The sequence below is a fragment of the Syngnathus leptorhynchus genome, chromosome 1 (assembly GCF_054491065.1).
Source record: "Syngnathus leptorhynchus isolate UIUO chromosome 1, UIUO_Slep, whole genome shotgun sequence".
NCBI classification, from domain to species: domain Eukaryota; kingdom Metazoa; phylum Chordata; class Actinopteri; order Syngnathiformes; family Syngnathidae; genus Syngnathus; species Syngnathus leptorhynchus.
In genome coordinates this window covers 24946575-24961073 of record NC_141195.1, presented here as the reverse complement: position 1 = coordinate 24961073, position 14499 = coordinate 24946575, and the positions used below count along the sequence as shown (strand labels likewise).

The following is a 14499-nucleotide window of genomic DNA, read 5'->3' as shown; positions in this document are numbered from 1 at the left end:
GCGCTCTCCGTGGTGCTGACAAGTCACCCGTTCGCCGCTGCGGGTGATGTCGCCAATCTTTTTCACATTCTTTAAAATCAAGGCCCTGAAAGTTGGCACGGGATTGAGTGGGGAAAACAAACACGATGATGCGTCGCCAACGTACATGAGCGACCTAAAGATCAGCGTGTTTGTATGAACCCAGTTAGGACACGCCCCTGCACAGATGAGCGCTATTTTTAACCCTTCCTGCCTGAGGTGTTTGGTTTCTTGGATGGAAGGGGGCAAAGTCTCCTGTTGCTTCTCCGACACGCACCCCTCCGACCCGAGGATTAAAAAAAGGAGCGGTGGCATTGTGTCGCGCTGTGGCGTATGGGGCGTCTAAAGTGTGAGCCTTATTTGGAAAGGAGAGTTGCGGAGCCAGACTGTATATGTTACGCTGGACGAGCCACATACAAGACTTGATCCAATGGCTGACAAGGATCTTGGATGAAAGTGTTTTCACTCTCCGACCAAAGAGTTCACGCGCTCCTTATTATCTAAAATTTGACCATCCCATTTGAGTCGACTAAATTTAACTATCAAATTAGCGTAACCTGAATAGTGCACGAGTTCTTGCAATGGGGACCGTTGCTGCCCCCTTGTGGTGGTTTGTGCCGCTGCGCAAGAACAACAAACGATGTGAGAAATCACTTATTTATTACTCAGACAGTGCAAAGGATCCATTAATGACAGCATGACTACTAAATGGTTAGCCCACCCAAACTGTAAACCCCAAAATTAATAATTACATTTTTATTTGGACTATGATGAGTTGAAGTGAATTTTTTTACCGGAAGGAAAGCGAACTGCAATGACCTGTTGGCTTGAGGTCAGGGGAGGGGGGGGGGGGCAGATCAATCAAATCTCGAAGGCTGGGAAACGCGCTTGCGTTGGTTGCAGGAGGTCGGCCAAAAAGTAGATGGTGCCTGCCATGCCTGCAGGAAGTGACACAAGCTGCTAAAGCAAAGGCAGCAGCAGTCTTGCCTTGAGTTCAACTGGTTTTGTGAAATACCTTCAAAAAGTGAAAAGGGGGTATCTGGTGTCCTGCAGCCATGTGAGCCATAGTTCATACACCAATCTGCAAACTGAACAAGGAACGACAACATCTCAGTCGGGAATATCCAGCAAAATCTGCGTCTCCGTCCTTTCGGTGCACAAACCACGCAGGCTCGGTAAAGGTGCTTGTGGTCCTGCGTGTGACGGTACAGAGCCAGGAAGGCGTACGCGTTGCCTGCCGCGCCGTGACACAAGCCGTAGCCTTTCTTCAACAATCCCCAACGCCACACAACCTCGCCACACTGCAGGGCATCCTCCAGGTACGGAGACTCACCAAACACCTGGAACGTTGACTCGTAAAGGCCACCAGATGGCGATAGAACACGGATGGAGGAGTGTTCCAACTCCAACTCACCTTATGCGCCTGCAAGAGCATGTAGATGACGCCCGGGGATCCGTGACACCAGTGCACCAGCAGGTCACGATCATCTCCGATACAGGGAGGGTAGTTCCCAGAGGGGAACTTGAGATGGCGGACGTAGTCCACGCTGGGTTTGACCATCCTGCCAACGTTCTCCTCAGCCGCAATAAACCCAGCCTGCCCCCCGGGGCGAGAAGCGTCAAACGGGGGCTCTCCGGCTACGTCGACGCTTCTGTTACCTGCATGAGGAAGTAATAGATGCCGGCCAATCCGTGGGCGGCGCCGACATATTGTTCATCGTACCACTCGTACATCAGGGGGCTTTGATCCTGGACACGCAACTTCTGACTGAGGCGCTCGCCTGATGCCAGGATAGCTTCACTGATCTGAAGGAGAACATGAAATTGCTAATCAGTGACCGATCAAAATGAACGATGATCATTTGTTACCTGCCGGATGTGCTGCGAGGGAATTCTGTCGGTGCCGAGCTGCCGGTTGACGAAGACGAGGGAATAGAGGTAACCCGCCCGACCGTAGAGGAGCTCGTCAGGCAACCCGCCGGAACCTTTGACAACTGTCTCGTGATACCGCAGCAGCCTGCGAGACGCAAACATGAGAGCGGCACTTCCCAAAACAAATCCGGTTCTTGATGCTTTGTATATCGATTCCAAAATCAAACCAGATATAACACATCATTCAATCAGCATGATTGTCACGACTGTAATCACTATACGAGCTTTTCAGTTTGTTTTCAGCAAGGCTGACCTTCTGACGCATTCCTCGGCCTCTCCTGGCATTTGCAGCTGGTGGTAGACTACAGCCGCCACAGCTAGCGGCCCCGCGTCACCACAAAGGAAAGTGACATCACGGCGGCGAGTCAGGTACTTCAGACTGCGGCTGATGTGTTCCAGCGCCTTCTGGAGGAACGCTGCTTCCTTGAAGATACGGTGGAGGTGCAGGTAGAGTAATGCAATGCCTGAACAAAGAAAAAAAACCACCAAGTAGACAACCAGCCTTAGTGAATGTCCATTTTGATAAATGAGTACTATTATTGCGATCTGATTAAGACCTGATCAATTCCCACTTTGCGACGTCACTGTACCTGCCCATCCTGTGTAAGTAGTGCAATCTTTTGGGTCGGCAGCCTTGAGCCCGTTCTCCATGACAGCCAAAAGCTCGTCGATCTTGCTGCTTAAGCGCTTAGCGAACGCAGAGGTCAACTAGAAAATGCACGACACGTCTGAATATCTTCATTAAAAACAGACACAAAGGGAAATCTTCCCGCAGTGAGTGCTTTTACCTTGCCATGAGAGTCAAAAAGCGACTGCGTGTGCTCTGGGGTATAGTCAGGATAGGGATTCTTCAAGGCTCTGGTGTCCATTTCTCTTTCGATATGCTTCAAAAAGACATAAAGATATAAGAGCGTATGATGAGGCTAGTGAACTTGGGACCGAGGCTAAATATAGCGAGGAGAACACGCTAATGCAGCAAAAGCGGCATGCTAAAAAAAAACGTAATACATGCTCAGTCACTTTGTTATAAGAAGAAATTAAAGCGATTCAATATTTTCAACTGTATTTGGACAGAAAAATTATTTGATACCACGGTGTATCTGCAAATGTTTATGTTTATGTCCGATCTTACTCGTCGACGGAACCCAGAGTGGATTGGAGCACAGTGGAACTCTGCTGCCCCCATGTGGTAAGGAAGAAGCACTACACGTGACGGTGACTCCACGAGTGGTTGTCCACTCTAAGCAAAATGGGATTTTTGACAGCGATATGGATTCATTGATGAGTGTCTGAAGATTATAAATGATTGGACTTTTTTCCCATTCCATTAAAAAAATACACTGCAGTTTTAAATGGGTGCTACTGAACACAGGCCAACTAAACGTAAAAATAAACCAGCGCACTTTGTATTGAATATAATCGTGTTATCTAGTGTATGAGTTTTGTTTTGAAATGAACCTCAACAGCAAGAACAATAACCAACAAAGAACAAATAAAATAACTGAAAATGTAGAGGTACTACTTTAATGGTCATTGTGGTGGTCTGTTGAGTTGAGTCATTTTTGGGGATGCTACTTAGTGTAAAAAGTTTGAAATCAGTGGTTGAGTCGAAGGGTACACAAATGAATTTTGGAGGCGTGTGCATCAGATTCTGCTGATGATCACGCAACCTTGTATTTGAAAAGTGCAAACAAAGCCAGCAGTTTGACCAGCACCAGATTTGCTGGAGTCATCATGGTCAGTCTTTTGCTTTTGTGTTTACCTCTGTTTTTCCCACTTTCACGTCATTTCCATATCAATCATGTGTATTGATGCTCCCTTCGTATATCCTGGGACTCTTTTACCTTGCCTTGAGAGACAGGCCATGGAAATGAGGCCAAGACTGTGACAATATTCAGCAAAGGACCTTCAGGCTTGATTAGAGCTGAGAGACTTACTAGGCCAGTGGGAAAACCATCATCAGGGTAAGAAGATCAATTGGCGGCGATATCGATCATCAGTTCTTACACGCCGACTCTCAGGATATGTCTTTGGGTGTTTCTATGACGACTAATGAAATGTTCAAGGCCACAAAATAATATGGGCTCTCAATCCTCGATATTAGCATGGGCAGCAGATGTGCTTTCAAAATACAAGACTGACCCAACTGGACTGTCAAGTTGTAGCCTCCAGCAGATTCACTGACTCCCTTTGCAATTAAGAAAAAAAAAAAAAAAAAAACACCTCAAAGTCGGAGTCTGACTCGTTGCTTCCTACATTTGCTCAATTGCAGGGGCATCCAAACTTATTTCTCAGAGGGCCACCTACAAAAAAAAAAAAAAAGAAGCCGCGAGGATGTCGCTTTAAAATTCTTCCACTTTAGTTTTTGGAAACTCACCAATATCGTGAAGAAATGCTAGCCTGTTGTCGCAGAGGAATGTTGAATTGCCACGTCTCAGTTTGTGACATACGCATGACATCATGTCACTATCAATTATAACAGCTTTAATTCTTTTCTAATTGACTTGATTTGTTCATAATGAATGCATCCTTGTATCAAAGCAATTTTTTTTTTAATCATTAATCGTTCAGCACGGTGGGGCCATCGTCTGGACATCTCATCTTTCTTTTCATGCTGCCACCCGTCCATCTTAATAAAACAGCTTTGTGGGCCATGTCAGATGATATTTTTACGATGCCGCGAGCCATAAATTCCTTCTTGGCCATAGTTTGGACAACAATATTGTATAGTGTGGAAGTTAGGTCGTGAATCTAATAGTCCAGATGAAGCTCATGGCCAGAAAAGCAGGGACACTGACAAATAGTTTTGCCCCTAATTTGACCTCCGCTTGCTACCACAGAGGAAATGACTTCAGCAGCTGTGGCTATTGTGTCTTCCTCCGATCTGCATTGGCAACTTATTGAGCTGTAGCAAAAGACTCATCAACTACCCCACCCTCTTCCATCTTGGTCTGGGCCTGACAGCTGAGATAAAGAACATTCTGGCCCCTGACAAGCTGCCATGGCCCCATCTGTGGCCGCGCTAAAAATACATCCAGCCCCCATCGTGGGGTTTGGTGCTACAGCACGCCAAAACATTCCGATCACCTCTCTTCCCTCCGCGTCACCCCACCACCGGATCACTCGGTTGCGTTTACAAACGAAAACAACTCTGTCCACTAGAGGGCGACATTAGCTTTATTTCTTTTTTTGGGTGTGACGGAAGTCCTCCTCGCCCCGAATGTTTGTGCGGACATTAATTTGGATGCTATAAATTGCGGCCACTTTGGCACCTTCCTTCTTTCCTATAGCTTCTACTTTATTTACAAACTAAAACAACCCTGTCCACTAGAGGGCGACATTAGCTTTATTTCTTTTTTCCTCGCCCCGTATTTTGTGCGGACATTAATTTGGATGCTATAAATTGCGGCCACTTTGGCAGCACCGTGGGCCAAATTCTTCCAACAGTCTTCTTTTGTGAGCTACAGGGACTGTTTAGCTTGCCTAATTGGAGAGCAAATGCTAAGACGTTCACACAACATCCCTGAGTGGACTTTATACACAGGTAGCTCATTAAAAGGAGGCAGAATTTTGCAGGAAGGTCTTTGAAAACACAGTCCAGGCTGTGCGTGTGTGTGTGTGCATGTTAGAGGAAATTAGGATTCGATTCTGCTCATCTTTTTTTTTCTACGACGTCCTCATTAGGGTTGCGGGTGAGTTGGCGTCTATCCATCCATCCCATCCCAGCTGATGAGAGACTGGGTACACCCTGGGCTAGTTGCCAACTCTTTGCAGGGCACATGCTGGAAAAACAAACAAGCTGTCCTGCTGATGCTGACGTCACGCACCCACTACATTGCGTCAAGAGCGAACGACGCCATTTTGAAAAGATAGAAAACATTGAAGTTATATATGGTCGTCAAACAAGAATGTTTTTAGAACACTCATTGGTATTTTTTAACGGGTCTTTATCTTTACGCTCACCTGTCTGTATTTTCATGGATCTTCGGATTGTGCGACTAACCACTATTTTTGTTGTTGCTGTATATCAGATTTTTTGTTATTTGTTTCTTAACAGAGTCTTCAATTTACTCCACACACATTTTAGGACCCAAAGAAAATTCACGCTAGCACACAGTGAACACGAAAACTCAATTTGTACCGCGAAGCACCGAGAGAGGATAAACAAGAAGAAAATATGTTTTAGATCTTTTCAAGAAGGGGAAAAATAACTTGCGCAAAACGTTCATGTGATCACGCAGGGAGTCAAAACATCCCCCATTGCTCAAAAGCCGCTTGCACGCTCACTCAAACACGCCATTGGTACGCCGAGTCACACGCTAACAAACTTCCCATCTGGAGAGTCTGATGACATGATTGGAAGGCGGCGCACGATTCTAATTCGGGCCGCAGCGCCTTGAGCCCTTCCCCCGTGGAGTCGGAGATGTAGCCTCACAACAGGGGCGCCCGTCCCCACAGTTAAGCCCGACATCACAGAAGAAGAACATCGCAGTAAAAGAAGACACGGCTGGCAGAACTTTCACTTTTGGGAACAAGGACGACAGCCGCCAGCCGTGATTATTCATCAATCCAAATGGAAACCTGTTGAATGTAATATTTCACTTTTTACCTGCAATGTGAAGTCAACCAACCAAATCGTCCGAGTCGGCGGCGTTTTCGGCAAGTCGCTGATCTGAAGTCGCTGAAGAAAATCATCCGAGCGCTCCCGGTTGGTTGGTTAGTTAGTTGGAGGGACCTCGTATTTGCGACACTGGCTTCATTGTGAACTTTCAACATGATGAATTTAGTGTCTCGTTTCTGCAGAAAAAAAGAAAAGGGACATATGAATAAGCTGCATTTCCGTTTCTTGTGACCACCACCAAAGCATTTTCAAATGTGGATTCACAAAGACATCAAATTTGGGCTGAGTTCAAGTCTCGCAGATCTCCCCCTGACACATAAAGTAACATTTGAAAATTGAATGTGCATGAGTCATCATCAGTGAATTCCAAAGCGACGGGCGCTCTCTTTCGTCCCTGCCACCGGTCCGGCGAAACGCATTAAACTCCCATCAGGGGACCCCTGGGATTGTATTTTCACCCCTGGCGTGTTCCACTAATGGGAGAAGCAGAATAGGAAAAATCCGTCATGGTTTAGCCGCACCACTGATGGTCCGTGGGTTGGCCCAGCCAAAGAGAAGGCCTCAGCTTTGCTCAAAGGCGCCTATTGATCTGCGAGATGCCGCTGCGAATTACCCAAACGTGGAGGGAATCATAACGAGGGGAAAGATGCAAGTTTAGTTTAGCGCATTTCTCATGCCAATTGGGGAACACACACACACACACACACACATTTGGCATTCAAGTTACCCGAGCCACGCAGAAGAAAATCATCTTGTGAGGAATCCAATTATTTCCCTTCAGCGATGAGACAATCTTGACAATGAATGCAAAATTAATTTGAAGTTGCCTCAAGGTTGGAAGCGCCTCTCTTTGTTCCCTCTTTAGAGCCACTAAAGATGTCATTGTATTGCCGACCTACCGGCTGGCTGTATTTATTCATTCTTTAGTGCATTGATTTTTTTTTTTTTTAAAAAGAACAGCTCTATCATTAGCAATCGCGTGTCGTGACATACGATAACAAAAGCAGATTCTCACTTCCGCAGCTGCACATCTTTTTTTTTTTTTTTCCTCGCCGCTGGACCGCTCTCCTCCTGATTGCCGAGTGGGAGGTTGGGCGCCCGCGGCGGGTCGGTGATTATCCCACCCCACGCTGGGCCCCGCTGATGGCAAGAGGACTCTCGCCTTCCCGACCTTGCTCGTCGATCGCCGTGCTGATCATCCCAAAACTGAGTCACAGTCGGGACACTGCCGGGATTTTTTTTTTTTGCGCTCACCACTAAATGTTGAGTGTGGCTTCTGCAACACAGTTCTTGATTTAAGGGCGAGAAAGGTTTGACCTGCTGACTGTACACATCAGTCGGCTTTCAACTTGTGGCAGACTTAACATTTATATGTAGCTCTTAATAAGGTGATCTTTTTTCTTCTTCTCCCGTCCCATCCAAACTTGTGTGTGTGTGTGTAATTGCTGGAGAATTATTTTTGGCAGGCGGTATTACGAGAGCTATAAAAGCTAATGGATCATAGATGGAACGGATGAGAGACGACTGACCTTTTCTTGTACAGTAAGCGGACCTTTTTGAAATACTGAGCTTGAATGTTGGCAACTTGGCCGTGGAGTTGGGTGGCTGACGGATGATTGGCGTGATTTATTTGGATAGGTGGGACGTCAGCCAACGAGAAAGTTGTCTCTGGGAGGGAAGTTTGCTTCTTTACTGTAGCCAGGAAAAGTGCTTTCAATTTTTTTTGTGACATTTTGACTCTCTTTTTAAAAAAAACAAACATCACTCAGTCTGCAGTTAGCAGGAAATGCCGAAACTCTTGACAAGGACGAGAAAGTTGGATCAAATTATATCCCAATAGTAGCTCGCCGATACTCCCGATACCATTTCAAGGTTTTCCTACTTGTAAAATATTGGAAAGTAGTTTATTGGCTCTAGCTAATAATTGCTGTAATCATCTGTGACCAACTTGGTGATATAATATTTCGAAGAAACAATGCCAGTTGTGGAAAAAGGTGAATGAGACATTTAACATAAAAATTCAAATTAAACCCCCCCCCCAAAAAGTCTTGAGAACGTCATTAACCTTTTCTATCTTTGATTAAACTTAAATTAAATGCCCCAATTACATCTTCGGAAGGTTAAAATCTCATCTCAAGTTTTGCTAACAGCGGCAATAAAAAAGGCAGAACAAGCGTTTTTCAACATAAGGCCAAAAATATTTTAAATATAAACTGTATTAATTATTAAAGCCATGAAGAAACATGAAAACAATAATTGAATGCTTGATATGAAAACATTCAAATCATACAAAACACATCTGAGGTTAGCATGTTGCCGTAGCGCTCGACAACCATCTTCCAGTTTCCCGTGTGGCCTTTTTTTGGAAAAGTAATTATCCCACCAAGCGCCGCCATATTTAAAGACGTAAAATCATCCGTCGCCATTGGTCTCAATTTTGATGGATGGCGGGGCGATGTGGGAAATCGCCTTCGCTACTAGCTGATTGGTTGCTGGCCTCGTGCTGCGTTCTACACACAAGCACACCCAACGAGTCACACTAATAATTACTTCTGCAGTCTCGGTGCAGCTCCATTGAGGCCCGCAGGTACACGCCGACTTCAAAACCTGCGGAAGCGTCACTTTCTCGACTCAAGGGTCCAAGGGGCCTTGTGGAAGCACAGAAGCCATGTATATCAATGAGACGTGCTTTTTTTAATTAGCTTGTCCCGCCGTCATTTCCTCGCCCAGGGCCAGTGCTTTCCATGCTGAGATTGCACTTCTCATCATTCCAGAACATCGTTGTCACCGCACACTTTGTGATCATTCCAAATGCATACATTACATTCTTTGGTGATGATGAAATGTGTGGCTGCCTCGTACTTGATGTTCTTTGTTAGCCTCAAGGTCTTCTATCCGCTTCTTGTCCTCGGGGAGCTAAGGAGGCATTCGGCAAAACAGAGGAGGCGAAAGCCGCGGGGGGTGCTCCTTAATCCGTTGTAATCCATTCCAGAAATGCTGTCGCTTATTTTGGAAATGAGCACTTACTCTAAATCCACACCTCCTCCTTGATTTACGTAGGAATGACCGAATCAGATTAAAAAAAATAAAATAAAAGAATAGAAACTAAAAGGTAAAATAATCCAAATGAGATTCTTTTACGTGTCCCACATGGGCAAATTCCAGAATCAATTCAATTGAAAAAGAAAATCTGCTAATGCTCATTCATCTATTTTCCCATACTGCCTTTGCCAAGATTCCATCTTGGACCGCCCACCGTGCAGTCAAACACAAGGCACAGAGAGAAAAACATTCACTGAGTGGGAACTAAATCCACGCTGCTTGCTCCTTACAACTTCCTCTTTGGCACCTTTGAATTTATCAATGAATGAACGTACAAAGATGTCACATGCTAAAGAGTCCGTCTGTGAAGAAGCCAAATCTTGCTGGATTTTTTTTCCCCCCTCCTCATTACGACCCTCTGATATGACAAACTGGGAGGGCTTCAGGTACATCCAGAAGAAATTCCCCGTCTTCTGATGACTTCCTCCAACACCCGGCCACCGTGTCTGAGACCAATTGGAAAGATTACAAAAGCTCCCGTTCCCGCACTCACCGTGCCTGAAGATGACGACTGTGTAAAATTGGAAGTGATGATGAGAAGAAACGAGGACAAACAAGCAAGTGATCCTCTCTAGATTGCCTCCAATGTATGCCTGATGAAAGAAAAAAAAAAAACCCACAAGCTGTTTATATTGTTTTAAATTTGTTCCGCTGCCAGATAATTAACTGTCACGACAAGATGGCGACAATGAGATTAAATTAAAGTACTGTATTTGCACTTCCGTAATATTCATGATTTTTACACGTCATCACCTATCGAACAAAAGACATAAAGTAGAGCTGCGAAAGCATTCTTTGTCTCATAACGCTATTATCTCGCCCATCATCCCATTACCATTACTTGAGCTGACATTTCCCCCTTCGGAATGGATCGTTCATTTGGATCTCTCTGATGGCGGCGACCCTTAAAAAAAAGAAAAAGAGAAAAAACAAGCAAGCTGATTTAGAGACAGCAACTTCTTGTGACAGTCAGCCGCCTAATTGTTCATTTGAGGTAATCACCTGACAAGTCAGAGCCATTTCCAACACAATGCTGGAGATGAATAGAGATGGACGTGCGAGCTTGATGAGATCAGAATCACAGGGCTGCCTGCCTGCCTGCCTGCCTGATAAGTGCCAGGGACCTCCAAAGAGGCCACCTTTCTTGATACTCAGTAAATTATCAGCACCTTTATGGCACAGCTCGGATGTTCATAATACGAAACGCTTAATCAGGCAAGGTGGGGTGAAAGAAAAAAATGCTAATACACTTCTATCCCGACAGAAGGAGACGGGAGATGAGCAACCTGCTGCCCTCGCCACGCTGAAAATGTTTTTTTTCCGTTTTTTTTCTTCCCCACACACCGGTGGAGATGTGCAGTGGAGCTCTGGCAGCATCTTTGCAAGCCATCTCTGTGTTTATTATTTGTGCTACATGTGATGGATGACCGTGCAGCGCCGGGGCCTATTGGATCTAATTGTAATGTCAGCGCATGTCTGCGGCGGCCGGAGACAGACAGACAGACAGACACTATTGTGTGCGCGCGTGCACGCGAGCCGTGACACAACACATGGGCTTTTCAAGCAAGTGTCTGGACCCCCGCAGACTCTCTAGGGACGAGTTTGAAGAGTTTGTTGGAGCTGTCAGAAAGTGACAAGTGTCACATTTCTTGAGCAACTTGGGAAACAAAACCAAGACGCATTTGCGGCTTTCCAACCCAAACAAGCTGACTTATTTGCGTAGTAAAGTCAATCTTGACGCTTGATCCTACAAACACACAACTAGATGTCGACTTAAACAATAGCACATCACCAGCACCCCACTAAAAACATCTCATTTGACGCATGATGTGTGTGTGGCTCGAGTGATGGAGGGATGTGCAGTTACTTGCAAATATCTGCGGGGGGCGCTGTTGCACCTGAACTTATGCAAGGCTCTGGTTTTTGATTGACGATGCATATTGCATTCCAAGCAGACGTGTTTAACTGGGAGGAGGAGCGGGGGGTCAATCATTATTCACTCTCAAGACTTACAAGGAATTAAATCATTTAAGAAAAAAGATTGTAGAACAACATATAGCACTCATTTCATTGAAGGCAATTCCGTCGCTGCGGTTTCATTTGCTCGAGTCGCGTTTGTTCAGCGAGTCGGAAATTTCCTAAGGTGTGCAATAAATTCCGCACATTGATAAAGGAATCACTCCTTAGGTAAATGTGTTCAAATAATGGCCTGGATATTATCGCCTAGCTTAGCATTCCGCTCAGGTTTAGCAAATCCAGGAGTCACGCTGTTTGTGAGAGAGCGAGCGCCAGTTGCGTCTCCAGAGACAGACTTTGAGTGAACGCAGCGAGGAGTTCTTCAGGGGGAATATGAAATCAGGATCAGACATACTGCTGCTGCACATTCTTCTGCTTTATTTCAACTACAACGGGCGACAAGATAGGCAGAGAACTGACCGGAAGATAGCATCACGTGGCCATCTTTTGTGTTTACCCCAAATATTGAGGGGAAATTGTAGAATGAGCTGCCAAAGTATGGACAATTATTAGCGGATGTCGTAGTTAGCATATTAGCATTTTAGCAGCAGGCCCGGATTTGTTTTGAAGACTTGAAAGCTTTTTGTCGAGGACATTCTAGAATAAAGTGGCAGGCAGGAAAGTAATGGGTGCAAAATGGTGTTTGGAAAGCCAACCTCGCAGCAAAGACCATGTCATGTATCTTTTTAGTGGATTTGTTTCGCCGCCACAAATCCAGGTTCAATTTCTCGAGCCACTGACTTGTTTTTGGGAGATTTTCATCACCGGGGGGGATGCTACTGTTGGCAGGTTAAGGCTTGAATCCAACCAACTCTGTGCTTTGGAGATCCCCCCGCTCGCATTTTGTGGGCCGCCTGCATGACAACGGTCAGGGGGGGACGCCCATGTGACACGCCATCTGCTTGTAAACAGCCAGCGTAGCTTTGCATGCGCTAAGTGGAAATGAATGCATTTAATGGGCTACTTTGACAAAAGTCCAATTTCGTGCTACACTGGTCAATTGGAATGCGAACCTTTAGATGTACGATTGTTGATGCAGGGTTAGGAAATAAAAAAAAAAAAAGGACGACCCTTTGCTTTCCCTTAATTGTCATTTGGGGGGGAACTTTTGAAGCAAGCTCCGCAACCTTTTTGTATTCAGAACTTGCACTAGACTACTTAAAAGCAATCCGAGTGTCTGGGAGAAGAGAACAACTTGACTTTTCAAGCCTTTTTATATATACGCATTTTTTTTTTTATCGTTCAAATTTGCCAGAGAGGTTAAGAACACTTTTTTTGTGGTGTGTCAAAGTTACAAAACCTGCCCAATAATACTGACACTGCAGGATTTTATTTTCTGACTGATGGTGGATTTCTGTATTGTGCGGCTGTTTTTCAATTTTGTTTTTTATCCGTTTTTTGGGGGGGGGGGGGAATTTCAAACCACACACCCAGACTATTTCCAATTTTGTATCCACTTCAACACAAATCAGCTAAACAAAACAATCAAATTTGAGTTAGCGTAGCATGAACCAGTCTTTGAACTGATGTTCAAACGCCTTCCTGAACTTGGCTGAGTTTCAGATAAGCGCAGAGGAGGATGAAGGCTTGCACTCTGACCTTTCTCAGAAGGGTCGAGTGAAGGACTTGTGAGGCGCTCGGAGGAAGCCAGACGCCTACGTGGCTATCAAAGATGGAGGGTGAAGCACGTGCAGACATACTTGATTGTTTATGAGGGGAGAAGGCTTCCATTTATAAATAATCATCTGAGAAAGTCCCAGTTGAGTCATACTACTAAGGAGTTTTTTTTTTTTTGGTGTGTGCTTGAGAAAAACACTGCCTAAAGGCATTTACATGGTGTTCTTCACAGCGTGGTGATTCTGCCAGACACTTCTCCTCACACTGAAAGCTAGCCAAAGCCAAAATCAATGCCAAACGACTCATCATTGATAGAAAATCAACAACTGTGTCCAAGACTTCACAATATGAGGCTCCATCTGCTTCAAAAGCAGATGGGCATAGTTAGCAAGAGCTATAAGATGAAAACACCTCGCTGGATGTCATGGCAAATTTGACACTTTAGAATGCTGCTTCCCAACCTTGGTCAGGCGAGTCCTTTGAAAATATCCGATTTCACTTCATTTGTCCCAAAATAAATTCAAATTCATGACAATGTATATTTTCTTTTTTCATCTTTAGTCTGTATGGGTAGTTCTCCAAAAGTATGGTCCCAAACGCTGACTCGCTTATTTTCTCCCTTTTAAAATCGATTTCAATGCTTACCCTAACGTAAAATGAAATATATCATTTCACTCGAGTTCTATTTGTTGATTGTATTCTTCAGCGGCAGGGATTACATTTTGAAATAACTCTTAACTTTGGCTCCTGAGTGAATTTTAAAAATCCAATTGTTGTATTTGTGGCTATCAATTCTCCAATATTTCCACTTGTGCCTTGAAGAAAACATCCTTGAACACAATGGCTAGAGTGAAGTGTGCGGTTGTCTCACCAGTTGGTGGTCCCTTTGGCCCGTTTAGCCTCTGGAGTCTTTCTTTCAATCTTCCATCCCTCCGACCCGCTGCCGTGTAATTGCTTGTCAGAGCTGTCCGGATGCCCGCTCCTCTTCTTGCCGTCACACACCTGACAAGAAACACATATTTATGCACAAAAATGAAATTACAGGCATTGTGAGTGCAAGAGGTCCGGGGCACCGCCACTGCAATTGAGCTGTCCCATTCCATGAAGCTTGCTCGCGTTGGGCTCTTTATTGAGTCGGGACAAAAAAAGAGAGGGAGATGCAACGCACACACACAAAAAAATAATAAATAAAT

The 14499-nt window shown here is 45.0% G+C and overlaps 2 protein-coding genes across 4 annotated transcripts in view; both read right to left on the bottom strand.

Moving 5' to 3' along the window:
- Positions 1-661: 661 nt before the first annotated feature.
- lancl1 (LanC antibiotic synthetase component C-like 1 (bacterial)) lies at positions 662-3660 on the bottom strand. The gene is made up of 10 exons (XM_085918280.1): positions 3041-3660; positions 2739-2834; positions 2541-2658; positions 2204-2414; positions 1888-2035; positions 1678-1824; positions 1433-1615; positions 1182-1358; positions 1034-1106; positions 662-956 (listed from the first exon to the last, which is right to left on the bottom strand). Exons 1-10 carry the CDS (start codon positions 3134-3136, stop codon positions 880-882), a joined length of 1326 nt encoding a protein of 441 aa, XP_085774406.1. The 5' UTR covers positions 3137-3660; the 3' UTR covers positions 662-879.
- Positions 3661-6805: 3145 nt separating this feature from the next.
- Positions 6806-14499, bottom strand: part of LOC147062988 (receptor tyrosine-protein kinase erbB-4-like) — a 118051-nt gene continuing 110357 nt past the window's right edge. The window contains exons 27-29 of one of the 3 annotated variants that reach the window (XR_015066896.1): positions 14178-14308; positions 10509-10577; positions 6806-10266 (exon numbers count right to left, since the gene is read on the bottom strand). The gene's annotated coding sequence lies outside the window, so the exon portion shown is untranslated. The other 2 variants (XR_015066903.1, XR_015066912.1) reach the window with 2 other exon arrangements.